At 41.5% G+C, this 22,376-nt stretch overlaps 1 protein-coding gene across 10 annotated transcripts in view; it reads left to right on the top strand.

Moving 5' to 3' along the window:
- Window positions 1-3,915: 3,915 nt before the first annotated feature.
- Window positions 3,916-22,376, top strand: part of obsl1b (obscurin like cytoskeletal adaptor 1b) — a 69,616-nt gene continuing 51,155 nt past the window's right edge. For 3 of the 10 annotated variants that reach the window (XM_023981002.2, XM_070437694.1, XM_070437691.1), the window contains exons 1-14: window positions 3,918-4,285; window positions 7,656-8,774; window positions 10,218-10,487; window positions 10,737-10,997; window positions 11,208-11,519; window positions 12,204-12,470; window positions 12,608-12,883; window positions 13,081-13,356; window positions 13,691-13,966; window positions 14,280-14,555; window positions 14,895-15,167; window positions 15,377-15,652; window positions 15,765-15,839; window positions 17,974-18,249. In XM_023981002.2, the coding sequence (XP_023836770.1) occupies window positions 7,757-8,774; window positions 10,218-10,487; window positions 10,737-10,997; window positions 11,208-11,519; window positions 12,204-12,470; window positions 12,608-12,883; window positions 13,081-13,356; window positions 13,691-13,966; window positions 14,280-14,555; window positions 14,895-15,167; window positions 15,377-15,652; window positions 15,765-15,839; window positions 17,974-18,249 (4,132 nt within the window). In that variant the 5' untranslated portion in view covers window positions 3,918-4,285; window positions 7,656-7,756. Of the gene's footprint in view, window positions 4,286-7,655; window positions 8,775-10,217; window positions 10,488-10,736; window positions 10,998-11,207; window positions 11,520-12,203; window positions 12,471-12,607; window positions 12,884-13,080; window positions 13,357-13,690; window positions 13,967-14,279; window positions 14,556-14,894; window positions 15,168-15,376; window positions 15,653-15,764; window positions 15,840-17,973; window positions 18,250-22,376 lie in introns of all 10 variants that reach the window. The other 7 variants (XM_070437687.1, XM_070437686.1, XM_070437688.1 and 4 more) reach the window with 6 other exon arrangements.

Raw genomic sequence — 22,376 nt, 5'->3', positions numbered from 1 at the left:
GGCGAGTTAGCTTATTTATTTGTTAGCTCATTGTACATGAGGAACACCTTCCTAATATTTAGTTGGACACCCTTTTGCCATGCAGCCTCAAAACGTTGGGGCATGGAAATAGTTGTGTCAAGTTGACTGGATGTCATTTGGGTGGTGGATCATTCTTGATACACACAGGAAACTGTTGAGCGTGAAAAACCCAACAGCATTGCAGTTCTTGACACATTCAAACCGGTGCACCTGGCACCTAATCCCATTACCCATTCAAAGGCACTTAAATCTTTTGTCTTGGCCATTAACCCTTTGAATAGCACACACACAACCCATGTCTCAATTGTCTCAAGGCTTACAAATCCTTCTTTAACCTGTCTCCTCCCCTTCATCATCCCTTCACACTGATTGAAGTGGATTTAACAGGTGACATCAATGCGGGATCATAGCTTTCACCTGGACTCACCTAATCAGTATGTCAAGGAAAGAGCAGCTGTTCCTAATGTTTGTACACTCAGTGTATATGTTGATTCGTTCAATAGAGATTTATTGAAGTGAAGTGTTTCAACTTGTTTGAATAGTTAACTTAAAAATATGATTCAAGATTAACTAGTCTCAATGTTCATTAACCCATAATCCTTCCGTGGCCTCCAACTGCTCTTAAATACAAGTAAAACTAAATGCATGCTCTTCAACYGATCGCTGCCTGAACCTGCCCGCACGTCCAGCATCACTACTCTGGACGGTTCTGACTTAGAATATGTGGACAACKACAAATACCTAGGTGTCTGGTTAGACTGCAAACTCTCCTTCCAGACTCACATCAAACATCTCCAATCCAAAGTTATATCTAGAATTGGCTTCCTATTTTGCAACAAAGCATCCTTCACTCATGCTGCCAAACATACCCTYGTAAAACTGACCATCCTACCGATCCTCGACTTCGGCGATGTCATTTACAAAATAGCCTCCCTACTCAATAAATTGGATACAATCTATCACAGTGCCATCCGTTTTGTCACCAAAGCCCCATATACTACCCACCACTGCGACCTGTACGCTCTCTTGGCTGCCCTCGCTTCATAATCGTCGCCAACCCGCTGCTCAGGTCATTACAAGCACTGCTAGGTAAAGTCCCCCTTATCTCAGCTTGCTGGTCACCATAGCAGCACCCTGTAGCAGCGCTCCAGCAGGTATATCTCTTGGTCATCCCCAAGCAATTCCTCCGTTGTTGCCTCTCCTTCCAGTTCTCTGCTGCAATGACTGGAACGAACTACAAAAATCTCTGAAACTGGAACACTTATCTCCTCACTAGCTTTAAGGCACCAGCTGTCAGAGCAGCTCAAAGATTACTGCACCTGTACATAGCCATTCTATAATCTAGCCAAAAACTACTCTTCCCTACTGTATGTATTAATTTATTTATTTTGCTCCTTTGCACCCATTATTTATATTTCTACTTTGCACATTCTTCCACTGCAATCTACCCATTCCAGTGTTTTACTTGCTATTTGTATTTTACTTCGCACCAAGGCTTTTTTTGCCTTTTACCTCCCTTATCTCACTCATTTGCTCACATTGTATATAGACTTATTTTGTCTACTGTATTATTGACTGTATGTTTTGTTTTACTCCATGTGTAACTCTGTGTTGTTATATGTGTCGAACTGCTTTGCTTTATCTTGGCAGGTCGAATTGTAAATGAGAACTTGTTCTCAACTTGCCTACCTGGTTAAATAAAGGTGAAATATAAAAAAATAAAAATAAGAGTCATAGCCCTGTCTAAACTGGGGGGGGGTTCTCCTGAATTATATGTACTTTATTAAAGAAGGTTATACCAAGGATATTCAGCTATTTGATTTTGAATGTTAAGACCCCTTGATGTATCCAAGAAATCTATTAACAATTATTTGCTGAAAAAATATTTTTGGCCTTATTGTTTACCCATACAAACGCATTGAATAACATATTGAGACATGGAACAACAGATAGTCCCCCCAAAGTCTAAGAGGAGTTTGTTCTTAAGTGTCTGTCCTTATCTTAGCGTTTTAAGAAAGATCAGGAAACATTTGTTATTTATTTTTTACATGTATTTAACCCATTTTTTGCCACTAAATGTGTCCATATATAGTGTATTCTCCCTTCCCTTCCCTTGCTGATTTCCTTCACCATCTTGGATGAGGTTGTGGCCGTCATGGTACTGTAGGCCTMCACTTGTTTTCAGCCAGGATCAGGAGGTTATTCCAGTCTTTACTGTCCACGTCTTGAGTGACAGATGCCAATAGCTTTGGAGTGAACTCTTGCATCAGTGCCCACTGACTAGCATTATCTCCCTCGCCTCCTAACCTGTATTAGCACATTTCTGCACAGTGGTGGTCCTCATGCTGTGATTTGGGAATATAGTCGTTCCTGCTGTCTTGCAAACGCATGGCAACATTGTGACAACATAGTTCATGACCAGTGGGTCTGCAGTGTACCATTGGGTGAAGGTGAAAGGCAGTGGCATTCTCTGGGCATTTTGTGAGGTACATGTACTTCTTCAGGGATGACACTGGGCAGAGTAGTTACTCTGGTGATTTTCCACTGAACTATCCAATTAAGKTAGCCCAAAAATGCATAATTAGAGGTTGTAGTAATATAAYGAATGCCATTTAGCAGATGCTTTTATCCAAAACGAATKACAGTCATGCATGCATACATTGTTTGTATGGATGGCCCCAGYGGGAATCAATTCCATGATMCTGGCATTGMAAGCGCCATSCTCTACCAAGTGTAAATGCAGTTGCTTGCAGGAATCAGGAATCAGTTGAGACGGATGGGTCATTGACTAACCTGTTGAGCCCAGCCCAGAGCCCAAGGTAGCTGCTCACACTTTGTTATGCACACTGCCATAAAACTCTCAGAGAACAAGGTTTAACTCATCCTTGGTGATGCTTTCGAAGTCGACTGTTTYGAAGTGCAGTCGACTTCAAGTGCAGTCGACGTCATCATGTAAGTCTTGTTCACCTTATTGTGACTCCTTTCCAAATTGTCCAGTTCATGTTAGCATTAGAACTTTTCTTCCAAAACCTTAGAATGTGGGTAATATTGTGGGTAAGACAGACACTTGTAAATGCTCTTGAAGCATTTACAACAGGGCTGCCCAACCCWCTTCCTGTAGGGTCCTACTGTCCTGTAGGTTTTCAGTCCAACCCTAATTTAGCATATCTGATTCAGCTAGTTAAGGTCTTGTTGAGCAGCTAATTAGTAGAATCAGGTGTGTTAAATTAGGGTTGGACTGAAAACCCACAGGACGGTAGATCTCCAGGAAGAGGRTTGGGCAGCCCTGATTTACAAGATATATTCTTCAAGAATCAATTGGTATGTATMATTTTTTWAATGATCATTGAACATCAGTAATTGTTTAGATTGTTCATTGTTTTGACACCTAAGCTTTTGGAATGAGCCCACACCTATGCATGGTCCTTGTGAGTGTGGCCAACCCCTGCTACACCACACAATAATCTAAATTTAACGTAAAACTCACTCTTCACATGCTAAGCACATGGTTTCAGCCGGCGGAGAGCATCAATTTACAGTGGATGCCATGTTAGATCCGGCAGCCACTTATTCTGGATATCTACAATGATGATTATTATCAGTATCTCYAACCTCCTCTTTTCTAGATTGTGGTGAATTACAAGAAAACATAGAGAAGCTTCAACATGGAGGGGTCTTAAAGATTTTATTTAGAGTTCAGAGAAGACTGCCCTTCTCCTTAGGTTTTATTGCAAGGTCTCAAGTAAGCTAAGCAGTCTGCCCTGAACCAGCCATCTAAAGCTATCTTTAGCCCATGCAAGCAAGTGAATGGAAGAGCCCAACTTATCTTCACTGCTGTCATCAAGGCTGATGGTATTTTTAGGGGACAGCAGCAGCTGCAAAAGCATTTAACGTTCTTCCACGAACAATGACACTCGGGGTGTCTCAGGGTTGAACGCCACAGAGATTGGGGGACCGCTCTGGAGTGTAGAAAGGGCGCTGAGGGGGATATACTCAAATTCTCTTTACTTTTCTTGGATGGGTCTGGCACAGGCCTGTCAATATGTACTAAAAGATCCCTTGGAAACTGTGAAAACAAAGCTCCACATTGGTTGATATTTAAGAGAAAGAACCMCAACCGGATTACAGTTGGTGTCGGGGAAAGAATCGACCAGTAAGTGACATTACTCAACAGTTTGGAGGCGGGGAATATATCCTCGGTGGCTTGAAGAAGAGTGCCAGTGCGGAATGTATGTTGACGATCGCTCCTTGGGACCAAAGAGAGGTAGGTCATGTGAGGAGTACGTARTGCAGATTCACTGGGGGCAAGGGTCCTTCCAATTAAACCAGATGAGTAAACACAAAGGTTAATCTCCTCTTAAACCCCCAGGGGGAATATTGAGACCACTTTCAATGTATTGTCCTCAATCATTTTTGTGGAACAGGTGGCTAACAGGGAAATAATTACTAGCACCTGCCATCGGAGGTGATAAAGTGGATATTACGAGTTCTAACTGATGAACAGGTTTTTCAGCATATTGACGTGGCACAGGTTCAGGATGAGAGAAAGGGTTGAAAGGGAGACAGAATGGTGATGCTTTTAGAAGTAAACCAGGCTACTACACATTGTCATATTGGTTTCTAGTTATAAGATTTAAGATTCAGTACATGTATCACCATGTACTACTCTTATTATATGTGCCTTTGACTGTGTGTGTGTGTGTGTGTGTGTGTGTGTGTGTGTGTGTGTGTGTGTGTGTGTGTGTGGTTGTGTGGTGTGGTGTGTCGTGTGGTGTGGTGGTGTGTGTGGTGTGTGTGTGATTGTGTGTGTGTGTGTGTTGGCATTGTGTGTGTGCGCACTGTGGCCCATGCAGTAAACTGGTGGACGCATGACAAACATGGCTCGGAAGCATTCTAGATTTGGCTCACCTTCCTTGAGACCCTAACCATACATCAGAGCGGACAGAAAGAAAACATACACATTGAGCTTAAAGTGATTAAAGTCATAGCCTGACTAATAGATGGCTCCAATGTCCATCAGGGCAAACCTTCAACTGCTTCTACCAAAATTGAGAAGCCAAAAAGATATACAATTGAGAGAACCAGGTTGTTCAATCTGCCATAACACTGTGAAGATCATKTATTTATGCTAGGGAATTGTTAATCCCTGCATTCCATTTATTTTGGAAAATGACAGAGAAACTCAATTTTAACAATGATATTTGGAGTATGAATTCTTGAATAAGAGTGCCAACAACGGGTGTGATGAAGGCGTAGCATATTTTGACTGTAAGTTCTCTAGGGGTGTGAGCACTGTGAGGTAGATCTGTGTTTGTGTGAGCACACGGGTTCCAGGGTGTGCTTTGTGATACCTGACACAGGCTCTCTCACAGGTCTTTATTTAGGGCATACTATATTAAGCACTTTCCCATTGAAATACAGCACCAGCTGTGCTGGCTATGTGTTGTGGTGGCTGCTGTTGCAATACGACTAAAGTAAAGGCCGTTCACCCCTGAATGGCTRACTTGCGCTTCTGTCTCACACACCCCCTGTAATTCAATTAACACTAATAGTAATGCCGCCTAATCACCCAAAACACATCATGGATACTAAATGGCGCAATGTTTTAATGATAAAATTGTTTTTTACACACACATTGTAGTGATATAAGCTCTTATGCAGTCTCTATGCAGTACCCTGAGACAATATATTATATTCTGAACTAGTGTAGTTGTCCAAGTTCTTACGCTGTATTGTCCTTTTAGTAACATTTTACGTAAAAAACGAACATTTATTACATTTTAAAAAATCCTCAGTAATCTACACACAATACCCCATAATGACAAATCGAAACAGTTTTTTAGAAATGTTTGCAAATGTATTTACATAAGTATTCAGCCCCTTTGCTATGAGACTCAAAATTGAGCTCAGATGCATCCTGTTTCCATTGATCATCCTTGAGATGTTTCTACCGCTTTATTGGAGTCCACCTGTGGTAAATTCAGAGATGTGGTCCACCTGTGGTAAATTCAAAAAGAAATTCTAGAGATCATCTGTAAAGATGGAAGAACCTTCAAGAAGGACAACCATCTCTACAGCACTCCACCAATCAGGAATTTACGGTTGAGTGGCCAGATGGAAGCCACTCCTCAGTAAAAGGCACATGATAGCCCACTTGGAGTTTGCCAAAAGGCACCTAAAGACTCTCAGAGCATGAGAAACAAGATTATCTGGTCTGATGAAACCAAGATTGATCTCTTTGGCCTGAATGCCAAGCTTCACATCTGGAGGAAACCTGGCACCATCCATGTTTTTCAGCGGCAGGGACTGCGAGACTAGTCAGGATCGAGGCAAAGATGAGCGGAGCAAAGTACAGAGAAATCCTTGATGAAAACATGCTCCAGAGCGCTCAGGACCTCAGACTGGAGTGAAGGTTCACCTTCCAACAGGACAATGACCCTAATCACACAGCCAAGACAAAGTAGGAGTGGCTATCGGACAAGTCTCTGAATGTCCTTGAGTGGCCCAGCCAGAGCCCGGACCTGAACCCGATCGAACATCTCTGGAGAGACCTGAAAATAGCTAGGCAGCAACCAGTTTTTGCTGTGTCATTATGAAGTGTTGTGTGTAGATTGATTATGGGAAAAAACATTTTTTTTAATCAATTTTAGAATAAGGCTGTAACGTAACAAAATTTGGAAAAAGTCAAGGGGTCTGAATACTTTCCGAATACACTGTGTATTCCTTGATTACCTGTTTTAACATTGAGCCATTATACTTTCTTATAATTTTATTGTCTTACTATGTAATGTATAATCATGTAGTTGTATAGTCACAATCATATATGAAGTAAGACATAAGTAGTCCATATGCTCTTACAATGCATTTTTACTGCAGTATTATGGCAAATAGCTACTGTACTGTCCATTCTGTCATATTTTGTCACCCACTGAAATGCCATAATACAGATAATTTATCCTACAACGCAGCTAAATGTTTACAAATGCATAATTATCAGTGGCCTAGGGTGGTCTAGTGGTCTAAGCCCTTGCCTCTGGAACACATATATACTGCTGCAGCACGAGTTTGAATAAGGCCAACTACTGCCCCAATCCTTATAAATGCATACTTATCTAAGAATAGCAGAGGCTGCTTAGGTCAATGTGTCAGAATAGTTCAATGTTCCTGATTTTAGCATATTTGAATRAATTCTACGGCCCGCTTAACATTTTTGAAAATGAAAATTACTTTATTAACATGGGCATACCCAGAGAATGAATCAAAACACATTTGAAGAGTCTATACATTTTTTTATATGAAACCAKTCATAGTTATTTCTTTGTTCATTCCAGCTCCATTCCATCTTCATAAGCAAATTATCAGATTGCAGCAACACACATAGACGCAGAATGTAGGGGTGCTGAAGTTGCTGCAGCCCCCCCTGAAATATATGAATAAAAATAAAAATATTTGAATAAAAACAAATATTAAAATAATAACATTCTCAAAAAAGTGCACTGGTCCTTTACTAGTCCTGTATTAGTGGACCGATATAGCTGTCTGTAACGCGGGCAAAAAAACATATTTCTGCAGGTATGCCCACACAATGTCTGCCAGGTATTGCACAATGTCTCTTTCTGTTTGTTTTCTTTTAGAACCTTGTACAGTACAGAAGTGGGCAGCCCGACTCCTGTGAGGGAGCAACTGCATGCTGGTGGCCTGCCTATGGTGAGGTGAGGCTGGCAAACTAGCAGAGATGGATGTGTTTGGTGGTGCCCCACGTTTCCTGGCCTACCCTCGCCCCGTAGTAGTGCAGAGTGGCACTGACGCCGTCCTGAAGTGTCAGATTGGCGGGGACCCCAGGCCAGCGGTCATCTGGGAGCGAAACAACGAACAGATCCACCCAGAGGGTCGCTACCGCATCTTCGAGGACGGAAATGTCTACAATCTCATAATCTCATCGGTGACCACAGAGGATAGCGGCCAGTACACATGCAAGGCCAAGAACAGCATCGGGGAAACATATGCCGCGGCGACCCTGAAGGTGGAGGGGGAGGCCCAAGAGATGGAGGTCCGGGAGGAGAACAAGCCTCGTTTCCTGATCAAGCCCCTCTCCACCCGGGTGGGCCGCGGCGAAGACGCCGTCTTCTCCTGTAAGCTGTGGGGAAAGCCACGGCCAGAGGTGGTCTGGGAAAAGGACGGGAGAAAACTCAACCAGATCTTTGAGAGTACACATTTCAATGTGGGCTACCAGGACGGAGGATGGTTCCAGCTTAAAATCTTCAAGACTCGTGCACCCGACGGTGGAGTGTACACATGCAAGGCCAGAAATGAGTTTGGAGAGGGGCTGGCTGGAGCCGTGTTGCTCGTCGATGCAGGCCCGGGTCACGAGGAAGAGGGAAACCGAAACGGTTACACAAACGGCCACTGGAAAGGACATCAAGGAAAACAGAGGAGTGGTAGGCAGCTGACCACACGGCTCAAAGACGACCCAGTGACCAACCAAGCCAAGCAAGTGAAAATGTTTGCCGTGACAGAGGGCAAGCATGCCAAATTCCGCTGCTTTGTGACTGGGAAGCCCAAACCAGAAATAATATGGAGGAAAGACGGCAGGCTGATCATGTCCGGAAGACGATACCTGTTATATGAAGACAGGGAGGGTTACTTCACACTTAAAGTGCTGTATTGTAAGCAACAGGACAACGGCGTTTATGTTTGYGCTGCATCCAACACTGCAGGACAAACCCTCAGTGCTGTACATCTCTCTGTGAAAGGTAGGTCAAACTGGTATTTGTCCATTGCTACAGAGTTGGCTGTTAACATACTTCAGTAGAGAACTAGAATGACTTTCATGGAACAGTATAACATGTATAAAAACATAACTCCATGCAGGTGTGTACATCTCCCCTTGACTTAATACCATATATAAGCCTTTTAACAGGTAATCAGCATTGCTAAATGAATACGCTAACAAGTCAATTAGCTGCATATGGCCAGTGTAATCAGTAGCCAAATCATTTGGCTCCTGCAAAGCAATTCAATCCCTAATTCACCAGAGGATTAATGGTACGTCTTAATTATCTGAAACTTGAACAGAGATATTTCAAAGTACCTGACCTGGCCAAGCTCATCGACATGAAGTGGATTCCAACCGGTCCAATGTCTGCAAAGTCACTTAGGTTTTTAAAGGTCTGGGAGGGGAGGGGAGGGGGGGTCCATGTGATCGAAGTCTCTAGAGGTGGGATCATGTTTCGCACATGGCGCAGAGAAAAGCACTGGTGGCAACATTGTATTGGAGCTAGGGAAGGCTACAAAGCAACATTGTGTTCGAGCTATGGCAGGCTATAAAGTACATGTTTACACAATGTTATCCTGGTAATGCAGATGGGAGTAGAGGTTTAAATAGGTGAATTTGTTAAGAGTCTTTCCTCAATTATTGGATCATCAAGCTCTTTGTGGGTCGGATAAGTATATAGTCAGCGAAATACACACATAATTCAAAGAGCAGTTCACATTCGTTCATTTATAACTGGTATTGTCTGATGGTGTCAGTTACAAACAGTTTATTGCCTATCCAACGCCCCAATGTGTGAATGGTCTTTCCATACCAACTGAATGAAGCCACTTGTCTCATATGATTCTTCTTAACTTGTTTGCTATATTGGTATTTACTATGAAATACATTTCAATTGACAGATTATAACATAGATCTAGACCAAGGACACAGATCAAGCGCAGTTGTCAGCTATGTTTGGAAATTCACATGGACAGTATTTACACAAACAGCAGTGAGTGTTGTCTGAATTGAACAGGAGTTATTCCTAGTGTAAACCAGCACTGTATAAAGTAACATTGTTTACCATGTTTTAAAACTGCAATTCAAAGATTTAAACCAATAGAATAAATACAAATGAACATGATTTTCCACTGGCTATAGTCAAGACGGTTTTGGCGTAACATGTCTAAAACACCACGTTATAAAGTGATTTATCAAAAAATAACTAGTCTTGCTAAGTCAGTAGACTTTGTTCTGTGTCAGAGCTACCTCTTTACAATGTTATACTACTGTATTAGCTTTGAGGCCAGACATCTCTGATAMAAGGAACATATGAATTCCTTGTATGAGTCATTTTTTCTTTTACCATGTCCTTCAAATGAGTCCTACGTAGGTGGCCGTTAACCCCTTTAATGGTATCCCTCCGTCTCCTTAATGCCAGAACCGCCTGTGCGGTTTAAACAGCCCCTCATTGATCTGGAGGTGTGGGAACGGGACCTGGCTGTTCTGGAGTGTGAGGTTCCTGAGGACTCTGTTCCCATCACATGGTATTTGGAGGACAGGCGGCTACAGCCAGGGGCCAAATATGGGATGGAAGAGTGGGGAACAAAACGACGACTAACTATTCGTGACATCGGAGTCGACGACGATGGGATTTATCTTTGCGAGATGGCGGATGGGGGGAGGAGCATTGCTGAGGTGGCAGTTAAAGGTAAATTCTGTACATCTACTGTATTTATATATAATATACACAGTATCTGGACTGATACACACAGAAAGCCATCGTTAGCATGACATGGTTGGGGTGGATTTAGGAAATTCATGTAAGATCAGGTTGAGTTGATCAAATATGGCACGCTTACAGTTTGACGTCACACCACAGTACAACGCGCCCATATGTCAGCGCAGTTATTTTTTCACAGCTATTGATGTCCTTACAATTTACTCTGTCCCCTTGTAGGCACAATCGTGCGTAAGCTTCCACGTAAGGTGGATGTTTTGGAGGGGGAAAATGCTGCCTTCTGTGTTGAAGTGGAGGAGGAGGAAATGGACATACACTGGTACAAAGAGGGGACGGAGCTCCGTGAGACTCATCAGACCATCCTGAAGTCCTTTGGAAAAACTCACATTCTGGTTTTTGTCAACACAACGCCCCAGGATTCTGGCCTTGTGACCTTCTTTGTGGGAAGATCCAAAACTTCCTCTCAGCTGAGGGTAAAAGGTACAATACTTGTGGCATCTGTTTGGGATTAGATTTTGTAGGTGGTGAATTTGTCAGACAAATGGGATAGAAATTGTGTTCCTAAGGTCGTCAAGCCTAATTCTACTGAATTCATATCCAATTTCACCAATATGAATCTATATCCAAATATAAGAGCATTGGATAGCGTTTTATACATTACATACTGTATATAGTATATTCTGCTTTCAGCGGCCAGGCATAGCCCACCCAGCTGCCCAGTGGGTGTGCAGATCAACACAGAGCGTGCCAACGCTGCCCTCCTCTCCTGGGTTCCGGCGCAGGACACCCGGAAGAACCCCCCATCGGGTTACGTGTTGGAGAGGCAAGAGGTGGGCACCGGCTCTCAGGAGTGGCTGCAATGCTTGACCACCGAMTCGGCCACCTCAGTGGAGATTCTTGGCGACAGCGTTCCCTGCGAGGCAGATTATCGCTTTCGCATATGCGGTGTCAACAAGTATGGCAGGAGCAACAATGTGGAGTTCCCAAGGGCAGTTCACCTGGGTAAGCAGAAGCCATCCCAACTGAAAATCTGCTACATATACCTTTCGATTGGCACATTAGCGCCAAACTGGATTCAAGCCAAACTGGACTAGATGTAGCATTTGTATTTCCATTGSTACTAGAATGTTTTTTTACATTGCTAGCTAGCTAATGTAACACTTTAGCTAGCTAGGTATGCTAATGTAAATGGTGTAACATGATAGCCATTGCTAGACAACTAGCTAGAGCTAGTGTGATGTCTGTCAAAATAATTCACTGCTGTAACTACTCCCATTCTGCTAGCTAGCCAAATGTTTAGCCAGCAAAACATTGGTTAGCATTATCATCTGCTAGCATAATATTAAGCTAGTATTGGCTAACTATCATTCTTACCATGCTAGCCATTCGCCAACTAGCTAATGATCCAAAACGGATCCCTAAAAGCTAGCTAGCTAGCTAGCTAGTTGTAATGACTGACCTGTGAGAGAGTTTGAATTCTGTGCTCAGCAAACACCATTAGAACAAGTGGAGACAATCAGAAATCAAGCCAGCTTGAATGTGGAGCAGCTCTTAGTGGAAACAAAATCATAGAGATACTTAACATTATAACCCTTTTGAAACCTGCTTTGCATAAGGTGTTACCGAATTTGAGTTTGAAGTAGAATGCAGAGCGTAATTGAGGTGTAATATTGCTATGTTTTTCAGTCCCTGTGACCAGAATACAAGCCCCCCTACAGGATGCCTTGGTGCCAGAAGGCCAGGATGCCTGCTTCTCAATTGAGCTCACTGCCTCAGTTATTGGCTCATGGTTCTTGAATGGCACTCAGCTTCTGGAGGACGACCGTTACTCCATGCGGCGGTCTCGAACGCACCAATCCCTACGCATACAAGGGGTACGAGACACAGACAACGGGGCTGAGATCACATTCATTGCCTATGGAATACGAGATTCAGCAGCACTCTATATTCAAGGTACATATTAATTACTGCCAAAAATGAAAGGTGTATGAGAAAAATGTCCTTTCTTACTCTATTGTACCAATTTAATTTTGGTCAAAGTGTTATAATTGTGATGAGAAAAATGCTCATGATTTTTCTGAAATTTGCAGCTCCTCTAGTGAAGTTCACACCACTGTCAGAGATGGATCGTAATAAATTTGTTGAACTTGGCAACCCCATTGTACTCTACTGCGAGTTGTCAGACCCGGCAGTTCCAGTACACTGGTACAAGAATGGGGTGGAGGTACACACAGTCGAGGGTCTTCATATTCAGTCAGAAGGCACAATGAGGAGAATTGTCATCCAATCATCAGAGTTCTCCCATTCCGGAGTGTATTGCTGTGATGCCATTGATGATGTCATAAGGTTCAACGTGGAAGTTGAGGGTGAGTGGCACGTGGTTTCTGTTGAACTAATTTCTTGTGTGTTACTAACATATTTCTTGTGACCTTCTGACCTGATAGACATCTGTTCCACAAGTATGTATTAAGTTTGATGATTGCACTTGAACATCACAAATCAAACATAAGACGAATGTAACACACAGACATAAAAAAACATCATAACATCTAAACACCCATAGCTCCACCTGTGAGGTTTTCAGCACTTCCAGAAGCTGAGAGGAACAAGTCCATTGAAGCAGGCTGCCCCATTGTACTACAATGTGAGCTCTCAGATCCAACTGCCCAGGTCTACTGGTACAAGGATGGAACAAAGCTCCTACCTCAAAGTGGAATAGAAATCCAGTCAGATGGCATCACAAGGACACTAGTTGTCCAGTCAGCAGAGATATTCTACTCTGGGTCGTACAGCTGCAAGACAAAGGGTGATGCCATCAAGTTCAATGTGGACGTCAAAGGTGAAAAAGTTTTATTTTGGGCTCTACGAAAAATTAACAAGCTCCCTCTTAACAAAGCTACTAACAATGATGGTCTTGTACTGTATGTTTTCTGTCGCTCTTTTTCTTGCTGCCTATTAACAATGAGCTTTATGATCATCCCTTCTTTTATTACAATACAATGCTTAACCTGCTTGATCTTCSATAATACGTTTTTTAGAAACTGCCATTTTAAACTGACAAAAGTCATGAAATCATGATTTGTCTAATCAAACCAATAATATCATGATTTCCCTAATCAAACCAACAATGTAATTATGGATTACCATGATCTAAGACTTAAACATATCTATAGTTCGGCCTGTGAGGTTCTCAGTACTTCCAGAAGCTGAGAGGAACAAGTCCATTGAAGCAGGCTGCCCCATTGTCCTGAAATGTGAGCTCTCAGATCCAACTGCCCAGGTCTACTGGTACAAGGATGGAATACAGCTCTTTTCAAACCATGAACTAGACATCCAATCAGAAGGCAACATGAGGACGTTGGTTGTTCAGTCAGCAGAACTGACTGGCTCTAGCACTTACAGTTGTACCACGGTGGATGATACCATGGAGTTCCATGTGGATATCAAAGGTGATTTGGCCCTTTCTGCCTTTGCTTTACATCCTTTAACAGTCGTGTCCTTTTCCAAATGCAACTAATAATCCCTGCCTTCTCTGTGTTCATGAACAAATAACTTTACAGAACAGAATACTGTATATAGCCTTGCTACCTGTGCTCGATTGATTTGCAATGCTGTGGCTATCTATTTACACATACTTGATGATCACTTTACTCATTTTGTATTTTCAAATCATTTGAAGCCACATAGAAGTGTATATACTGTATGAGAAACATTTAAAGATTTATCTCTATAATATGGTATTTCATTCATCCTCATTGCTAGCTGTGCCAGTGACCTTCTCAGCTATCTTTGATGTTGAGAAGACCAAGTCGGTTGAAGCAGGCTGCCCATTTCAACTGCAATGTGAGGTTACAGATCCCACTGCCCAGGTCTACTGGTGCAAGGATGGGGAAAAGCTCCTCCCACAGACTGGAATGGACATCCAATCTAATGGCACCATGAGGAGGCTCATTGTCCAATCAGCAGAGGTCTTTCACTCAGGGCTGTACAACTGTGAAACTTCTGACGACACTCTCCAGTTTACTGTGGATATCAAAGGTGATTTGTGGCTTTTTGGTTCAAATCTCATACAGAGTAACCCTAGACAGTTTTGTGGAGATTAGATGCAACTAACATTGGTGGCTATTTGTGTTGTCTGTCTGTGGGGACATACTTCTTCTTCTTAAGTTAATTGAAACACTTGCTTTCCATCTCATTAAATAAGGAAATATTTGTTGTTTGTTTACTGTTTGAAGCAATAGGATTGCCTCTTTGAAACTGGTTTGAGAAATGACAGATTAGTCAGTTGGGGAAGCTTTACTGTAAGCCCCCTCCCTCCCCCAAAATATTGTTATCTGCTGTAAATTCCACAATTATAACATGGATAATCATCTTTAGCTCCACCAGTGAAGTTCTTACCTTCACCAGAGGTTGTGAAGAGCCAGCCGCTTGAAGCAACCTGCCCCATTGAACTACCCTGTGAGATCTCAGACCCCATTGCCCAGGTGTCACGGCAGAAGGACAAAGTAGAGCTCATCTCTGACACTGGACCTTTCGAAATGGAGGGCATCAGGAGGAACCTGGTTGTCGAACCGGCACACCCCTCCAACTCTGGGGCGTATTATTGTGCGACAGCGGAAGATGTTGCCCCATTAATTGTACAGAACCAAGGTGATTTTTGTAAAATGTTTGTTTTTCTCTAGTTTCAGTTGCGACTAACTCTCTTTCTGTAGCTTTTGGATTAATTGTCTTCTTACATGTTCTGAGCTAATACTTAAAAAGCTARATGCTTTAGTGTTGATATTGTCTCTTTACATTAGCCATTTTATAACCACTCCAAATAATTCACACTGAATTATCCCCTCAATGATTACCTATAGCTCCGCCCATGACATACTTGGTTGCCCCTGAAGTTGAGAAGAACAAGTCCATAGAAGCAGGCCTCTCAATTGTACAACAGTTTGAGATTTCAGACCCCATTGCCCAGGTCTGCTGGCACAAAGATGGAACACAGATCTACCCACATAGTGGACTTGACAGACAATCAAAGGGCAGCATAAGGACTTTGTTCATCCAACCAGATGACATGTCCTGTGGTGGGAGGTTTGACTGCCAAACAACTGGCGATACCACACAATTTAATGTGGCCATCAAAGGTGGTGCTCCACATAAACCATTTTCTACTCCATATCAAAATCTGACAGAAGCATTTACATGGTTGAAGCTATCATCCAGCTTACTGTTTTCTCTGTGGCTTTGTTCAAACAGCAGAGCTGTCTCACCCTGGCAGTGAGAAGGGTGAGATATCTGATGAGTCTTCCCAATACACTATGGATATCAAAGGTGATATAATGCTATTTCAACATTAGCACTCTCCATTTTAACCCAGCATATACATGCCACTAACAATGGTGGTGTATTAGCTAGTGTATTCCATCCTTCAAAGCATATAAAGACAGTAGTTTAAATGTGTTTCTTCTTGTGATCCCTTCACCCCTCAATCTCATCTGATTCCCTGCTATTTTGGCTTTTAATCAAACATCTGAATGGTCTGTGGGCGGCTGAATGTCTTCATACTAATTCATGTCAATTGTTTAGTATGTCATATCGTCATTCTTAACAAAGTCAAACAACAATGACGCTTGTAACAAGCAGCTTTTCCATTCTTGAAGCACATCTTATGTCTTGCTCATCATCCAATCGTCACATTCCCTTTGCTGCCCAGAATCTGTCCCTGTCGCAATGAGCCTTTATCACAAAATGTGAAAATGTATGTACGAGTGGCTAAACAGGAATGAGTGATGTAGTGAACTGAGTTCTGTGTTAGGAAATGTACTGTTAGGTCTTATTTATCTTGTCTTTAGACCAGCTCTTAATCTGGTCGCCTCTCTTCATTGTTAACCTTTACCATCGGTTTTCTCTTAACTCATCCATGCTAACACACAATGATGTGTAGTACCTTTAGAAAAGGATTTTTAAATAAGAGAAGGCACACAGAACATCAATTGAAAACCTTTCTCTGTGTGCACCACAATGCATATAGCTGCACCTGTGAGGGTCTCAGCTGACCAAGCGATTGAGAAGAACAAGTCCATTGAAGAGGTCTGCCCCGTTGAGGTTCACTGTGAGCCCTTAGACTCTACTGACCAGATCCTCCACTACAAGGACGGTCAACATCTTCAAACATATGAAATATATTCCATGGAGATGCCAAGTCTCCAATCTGTGGAGCAGTTTTCCATAGAGACACCAACTGTCCAATCAGCAGAACACTATTCAATGGAGACAGCAACTCTCCATTCACCAGAGCTCTATGGCTCCATGGAGACAGCAACCTTCCAATCAGCAGAGCTATATGGCTCCATGCAGACACCAACTATTCAATCAGCAGAACTCTATGGCTCCATGCAGACACCAACTGTCCAATCAGCAGAGCTCTATGGCACCATGCATACACCAACTCACCAATCAGCAGAGGTCTGTGGCTCCATGCAGACACTAACTCTCCAGTCTGCAGAGCTCTATGATTCTATGCAGACACAAACTCTTCAATCAGCAGAGCTCTATGGCACCATGCATACACCAACTCACCAATCAGCAGAGGTCTGTGGCTCCATGCAGACACTACCTCTCCAGTCTGCAGAGCTCTATGATTCTATGCAGACACAAACTCTTCAATCAGCAGAGCTCTATGGCTCCATACATACACCAACTCACCAATCAACAGAGGTATGTGGTTCCATGCAAACACCAACTTTCCACTCACCAGAGGTCTGTGGCTCAATACAGACACCAACTCTCCAATCAGCAGAGCTCTGCTGCTCGATGAAGACACCAACTCTCCAATCAGCAGAGCTCTATACCTCCATGAAGACACCAACTCTTCAATCAGCAGAGCTCTATCAATTAGGAGAATGTGACAGTCAATTGGATGACGATGACATTGCATTTAAGGTGGATGTTGAAGGTGATTAAATATGGTTAGCTTTATCAAACTAAACAACTGACAGGCACAATGTTGACATTGTGTAAAAATCAACTGATTGCTATAAGTAATCTTTTACACTTGACAATTGCTACATTTACTCTTATTCAATTTAGCTCATACTAAAATAATACTGAAAATTAGTCATTGTGATACTTTGAGCTTGGGTGCTTTATAACGATTTGTCTGATTATTCTATATGTAAGATTCAAAGTCACACTAACTTGTATTCATAGGTATCTCAGTCTAACCAAAAATATCCTCCCCTTAAATTTTATATATCAACTCTAATAAAACAATTACGTTATACTTATAYGGTAAACATGACAGAATTAGTGGTATTTGCTTATTCATTTGAGATTCTTGAGAGGTATTGGCATGACTAATCTCGGTAGTGATATTTGCTCTTAAGATACTGGAGCCATTTTATTGTAGCAAATATTTCTTAATGGTGATGCGATTCTCTCTTAATACTACTTCACACACCCCCAGCACCTCCTGTGAGGATCACAACACCTTGTGAAGCTGAGAGGAACAAGTCCGTTGCAGCAGGCGGTCCCATTGTCCTGCGTTGTGAGATATCAGACCCAAATGCACATGTTTCCTGGTACAAGGACGGAACACTGCTGCATGAAGAGAATGGACTAGAAATGCAATCGAAAGGTTCCATAAGGACATTGGATGTGGAATCTGCAAGGCTGTCTGATGCAGGGAGCTACAGCTGTAAGACAACAGATGATGCAATGCAGTTTCATGTGGATGTGAAAGGTAATAATTTTTTCAGTTTGTTTTGGACTGTTTAATCATTTACTAATAAAAGGATACAGTAATTAGACCTTTAGAGATGTGTTAGGTCCAAAGTTAATGGTTAGGCTTTAGTTTATCCCTGTGGTGTGCAAGAGACCTGGAATCTGTCACTACAGTGACATATGAAATCGCCTTCCTCAATTGTCTTTACGAAGGCCTTGCTCCCGAGTGGCGCAGCTGTCTACGGCACTGCATCTCAGTGCAAGAGGCGTCACTACAGTCCCTGGTTCGAATCCAGGCTGGGTCACATCCAGATGTGATTGGGAGTCCCATAGGGCAGCGCACAATTGGCCCAGCGTCGTCTGGATTTGGCCGGGGTAGGCCGTTATTGTAAATAAGAATTTGTTCTTTACTGACTTACCTAGTTAAATAAAGATTAAATAAAATAAAACATATACAGTAAATGGACAGATGTAAATGTATGTAGAAGAGCACCATTTCAGACCTCAAATTGTAACCATGACAGCACCACAGTGTTAAATGCATAGTTTTCCATTTTTATCCCAATATGTTTTCTCAAATGGAGCTTTGACGACTTCAGAGCAATCCACCAACGGTATGTTACAGTGCTCATGTTAGCATATTGCTACTATTGGTATCCAATTTATTTGCATTGATTCTATAGCTTTCTCTAAAAACATCCTAAAATAGCTCTTTCTTTATTCCAATTTATATCGGGATTATCACTCCAGAAGAAATAGTTATTTGAACAGAACTGTTTCAAACCAAGATTTTATACTTACATTCCATGCCTTCTGTACTTCAAAGGACTTTCTGTAGAGCCTGTAAGGAAACGTAGCGTAGAAACGTATGATAATCCTTGGAAACATTTCTATTCCAAAATCTTTAATTCCAAGTCAAATCTGGATCTCGCGGATGAAATTAGATTGAAGTATGTGTGATCGATTTTAAGACATTTTTTGAGAATTACGAACCAGTGAAAGCCAATTCAATGCTAGCATTAGCACAACATAGTAATATGCTAAGATGCATTGCATGTACAAATGGTGGATGGATGTTGTCAAATAACTTCTCTTCTTTTTTTGGTGACCAACATCTAATTTGTTTTTCATTTTTTTGTTGGGGGGTATAAACAACCTCCCATCCCCGTAACCCCACATGTCTCATCGCGTCCCATCCCCCCGTGTCCCATCCTTGGTGTTACAGTCTGTGAATTAACTTAAAATGTATAAATTGATGATTCAGATTATGGGACACCAAGGTCATATTTTTCCATATCCTGTTCGAGTTAAAGGATTGTTTAGATTTAATTAGATCTGTAGACCATACTTTCTAGGTGGCTAGCACATGAACATGACCTTTCCAAAAGTTTTTTAAATAGATTATAGAGATCAGTCCGTTCGGGAGCCCAGATCATTTATTTATTAATCCCGTCATTGGTKTCCCAAGGGACTCCATAGCCAGCATAGCTAACCTAAATTGTAAATTTAGAAAAAAAGAATAGCCTGGTAATGTGTGTCTTTCAAATATTGGAATATTCTCAAACCATTACTGTCCATGATATCAGCAAGGGTACAGATTCCACATTTGGACCATTGGGGGGGAGACGCAAAAGGCCACCCTTCAGATCGCAAGACGTTGTTGTGAAATATTGGAGAATGGGCAAGCCATTTTGATTCCCAGTTACATTCTTTTTAAATGTTGTGCCAAATAGAAATTGTGCGCACAATAATAGGACCAAAGCATAGTTTACATTGTTTAAAGGATATATCAGTGAAGACCACCTCTTCCAAGGCAATAGGAGACACCATATATCTCTCTATACTCAGCCAGGGGGGCGGAAGAATCATGTCTAAACTAATTTAGGATGGAACTAAATGCAATTTAAAGTTTAGTACAGATAGTACTCCTACGTCTTTCCCTCTTTGCAAGTTTGTTAATTTTATCCGTCCCGATTACCTTGCAATATCAATTTAACCGCACTCTGGATTTTATCCCAATAGCCAGAAGGGGGAGACAAGGGAAGCATTGAAATACAGAAATGTTGATGTCGCAGTATATTATATTCGACAATAGATATTAGTCCATCTACTGAGGATGAATTTAATTGATTTCAGCGTTCTGTTAAAGTTTCTGCCAATGGGTTTATTGAAGGAAATATATATATTCTCAAATATCTAAAATGGGGAAACGATTCGGATTCCATAAGTAGAGATGGAGTCCTCCATCGGGGTCTCGAGAGGCAGTCAGGCAGATTTCGTTTTAAAACTTAAAGCTTTTATTTTAAAACTTGACATAGAACTGAATTTGTCTATGGTCTTCAGAGCTTTTGGGAGGGATTGAGAGACATTGTCTAGATAAAGTAAGATATTGACGGAATATAATGAGATGATGTGATCCATGGAATTAAGAGATGATGGTGTAATTTCTTTCAATTGTCGAATTGCCTTGGYCAGGGGTTCCATAGACAATAAAAATAGCAGAGGTGAGATGGGATCACCTTGCCTAGGACTTCTAGTTATTCTGAACGGAACAGAGCATTTATTGCCTGTTATGATTAGGGCTGAGGGATTGGCATATAGTATTTTAAATATATGAATGAAATTGGAGCCAATTCCCGTATGTTCCAAAACCAACCGAATATATGACATTTTAGTCTATCAAAATATTTTTCTGCGTTGAGAGATAGAACTGCCCAAGGAACTTTCATTTCTGATAAAGCATGGAAGATATGTAATAAGCAATGGAGGTTATCTGAGGATAATAGTTTTTTAACAAACCTGCTTTGGTCCAGATGTTTTTTTCTATAAAAACAAACATTTGTGCTGTATTTTATCCCTTCCAAATGAACCTTTCTGAACAGCTGTGTTAATAATTTCAAATAATAGTGAACCTAATTGGTTCCAACATGTTAAATAGACCTCAGGAGGAATACCAGCACAACCAGGTGATTTGTCGGTATTCATGTTACCCAATGCCCTTTTGAGATCATGGAGAGAGATGTGGGCTCCCAGCAAGCCAGCTTCCTGAGTTGAAAGAAGAGGAGTTCTTATGTATATTTTTTAATTACTCAATCAATTACTCAATCAATTTATTTACAATACGAGGTGTACAATTCTGTAGGTGGGACAACCATGTATCACAGGCATAGTAAGTGCACTTTTCCTCAATAAAGTAGCTATCAGCAAAGTCAGAGCTAGAAGGGGGTGGGATGGGGGGGTCAAGTGCAAGTGTTGGTTCAGAATWWAAAAAAAATAGTTATTATATATTTTTTTGTTCTGATAGTAATTCACCTGATTCAGATTCAATACTTGCAATATCCGCTAATTGGAATTAATGGTTGCGTCTAATTCTATGGATGGCAAATTCTGCTGTCTGTTTTACCAGTAGATTTAGTTCTGTCTTGACTTTGATAAGAGTAGTCGCTACCTGGTCTGAAAAAGTGTTAATAACTTCTCCAATTCTGACATTTTCTTTAACCTCACTACGGGGTGTGGGACGCCCACCTGGCCAACATCCAGTGAAATTGCAGAGCGCCAAATTCAAAAACAGATCTGAGAACAGCGCCCTGCAGACATTATAAACAGTAACAAGCCAACTAAAGGAGTTACACAAGTCAGAAATAGTGATAAAATGAATCACTTACCTTTGATGATCTTCATATGTTTGCAATCACAAGACTCCCATTTTCTCAATAAATGTTTGTTTTGTTCGATAAAGTCCATGTTTATATCCAAAAACCTCAGTTTTGTTAGTGCGTTTTGTTCAATAATCCACTGTCTCAAACAACATCCGGTGAAATTGCAGAGCGTGAAACTAAACAAAACAGAAATTCTTATAATAAACATACATAAAAGATACAAATGTTATACACCAGCTTAAAGATACACTTTTTGTTAATCCAGCCACTGTGTCAGGTTTCAAAAAGGCTTTACGGCGAAAGCAAACAATGCGATTACCCGAGAACAGCGCCCAGCAGACAAATCATTACAAACAGTTAGCAGCCAAGAAAAGGAGTAACAAAAGTCAGAAATTGCGATAAAATGTATCACTTACCTTTGATGACCTTCATATGGTTGCACTCCGAAGACTCCATGTTACACAATAAATGTTTGTTTTGTTCGATA

Source organism: Salvelinus sp. IW2-2015, linkage group LG36 (assembly GCF_002910315.2).
Source record: "Salvelinus sp. IW2-2015 linkage group LG36, ASM291031v2, whole genome shotgun sequence".
Taxonomy (NCBI): domain Eukaryota; kingdom Metazoa; phylum Chordata; class Actinopteri; order Salmoniformes; family Salmonidae; genus Salvelinus; species Salvelinus sp. IW2-2015.
This window is presented reverse-complemented; position numbering and strand designations above follow the sequence as displayed.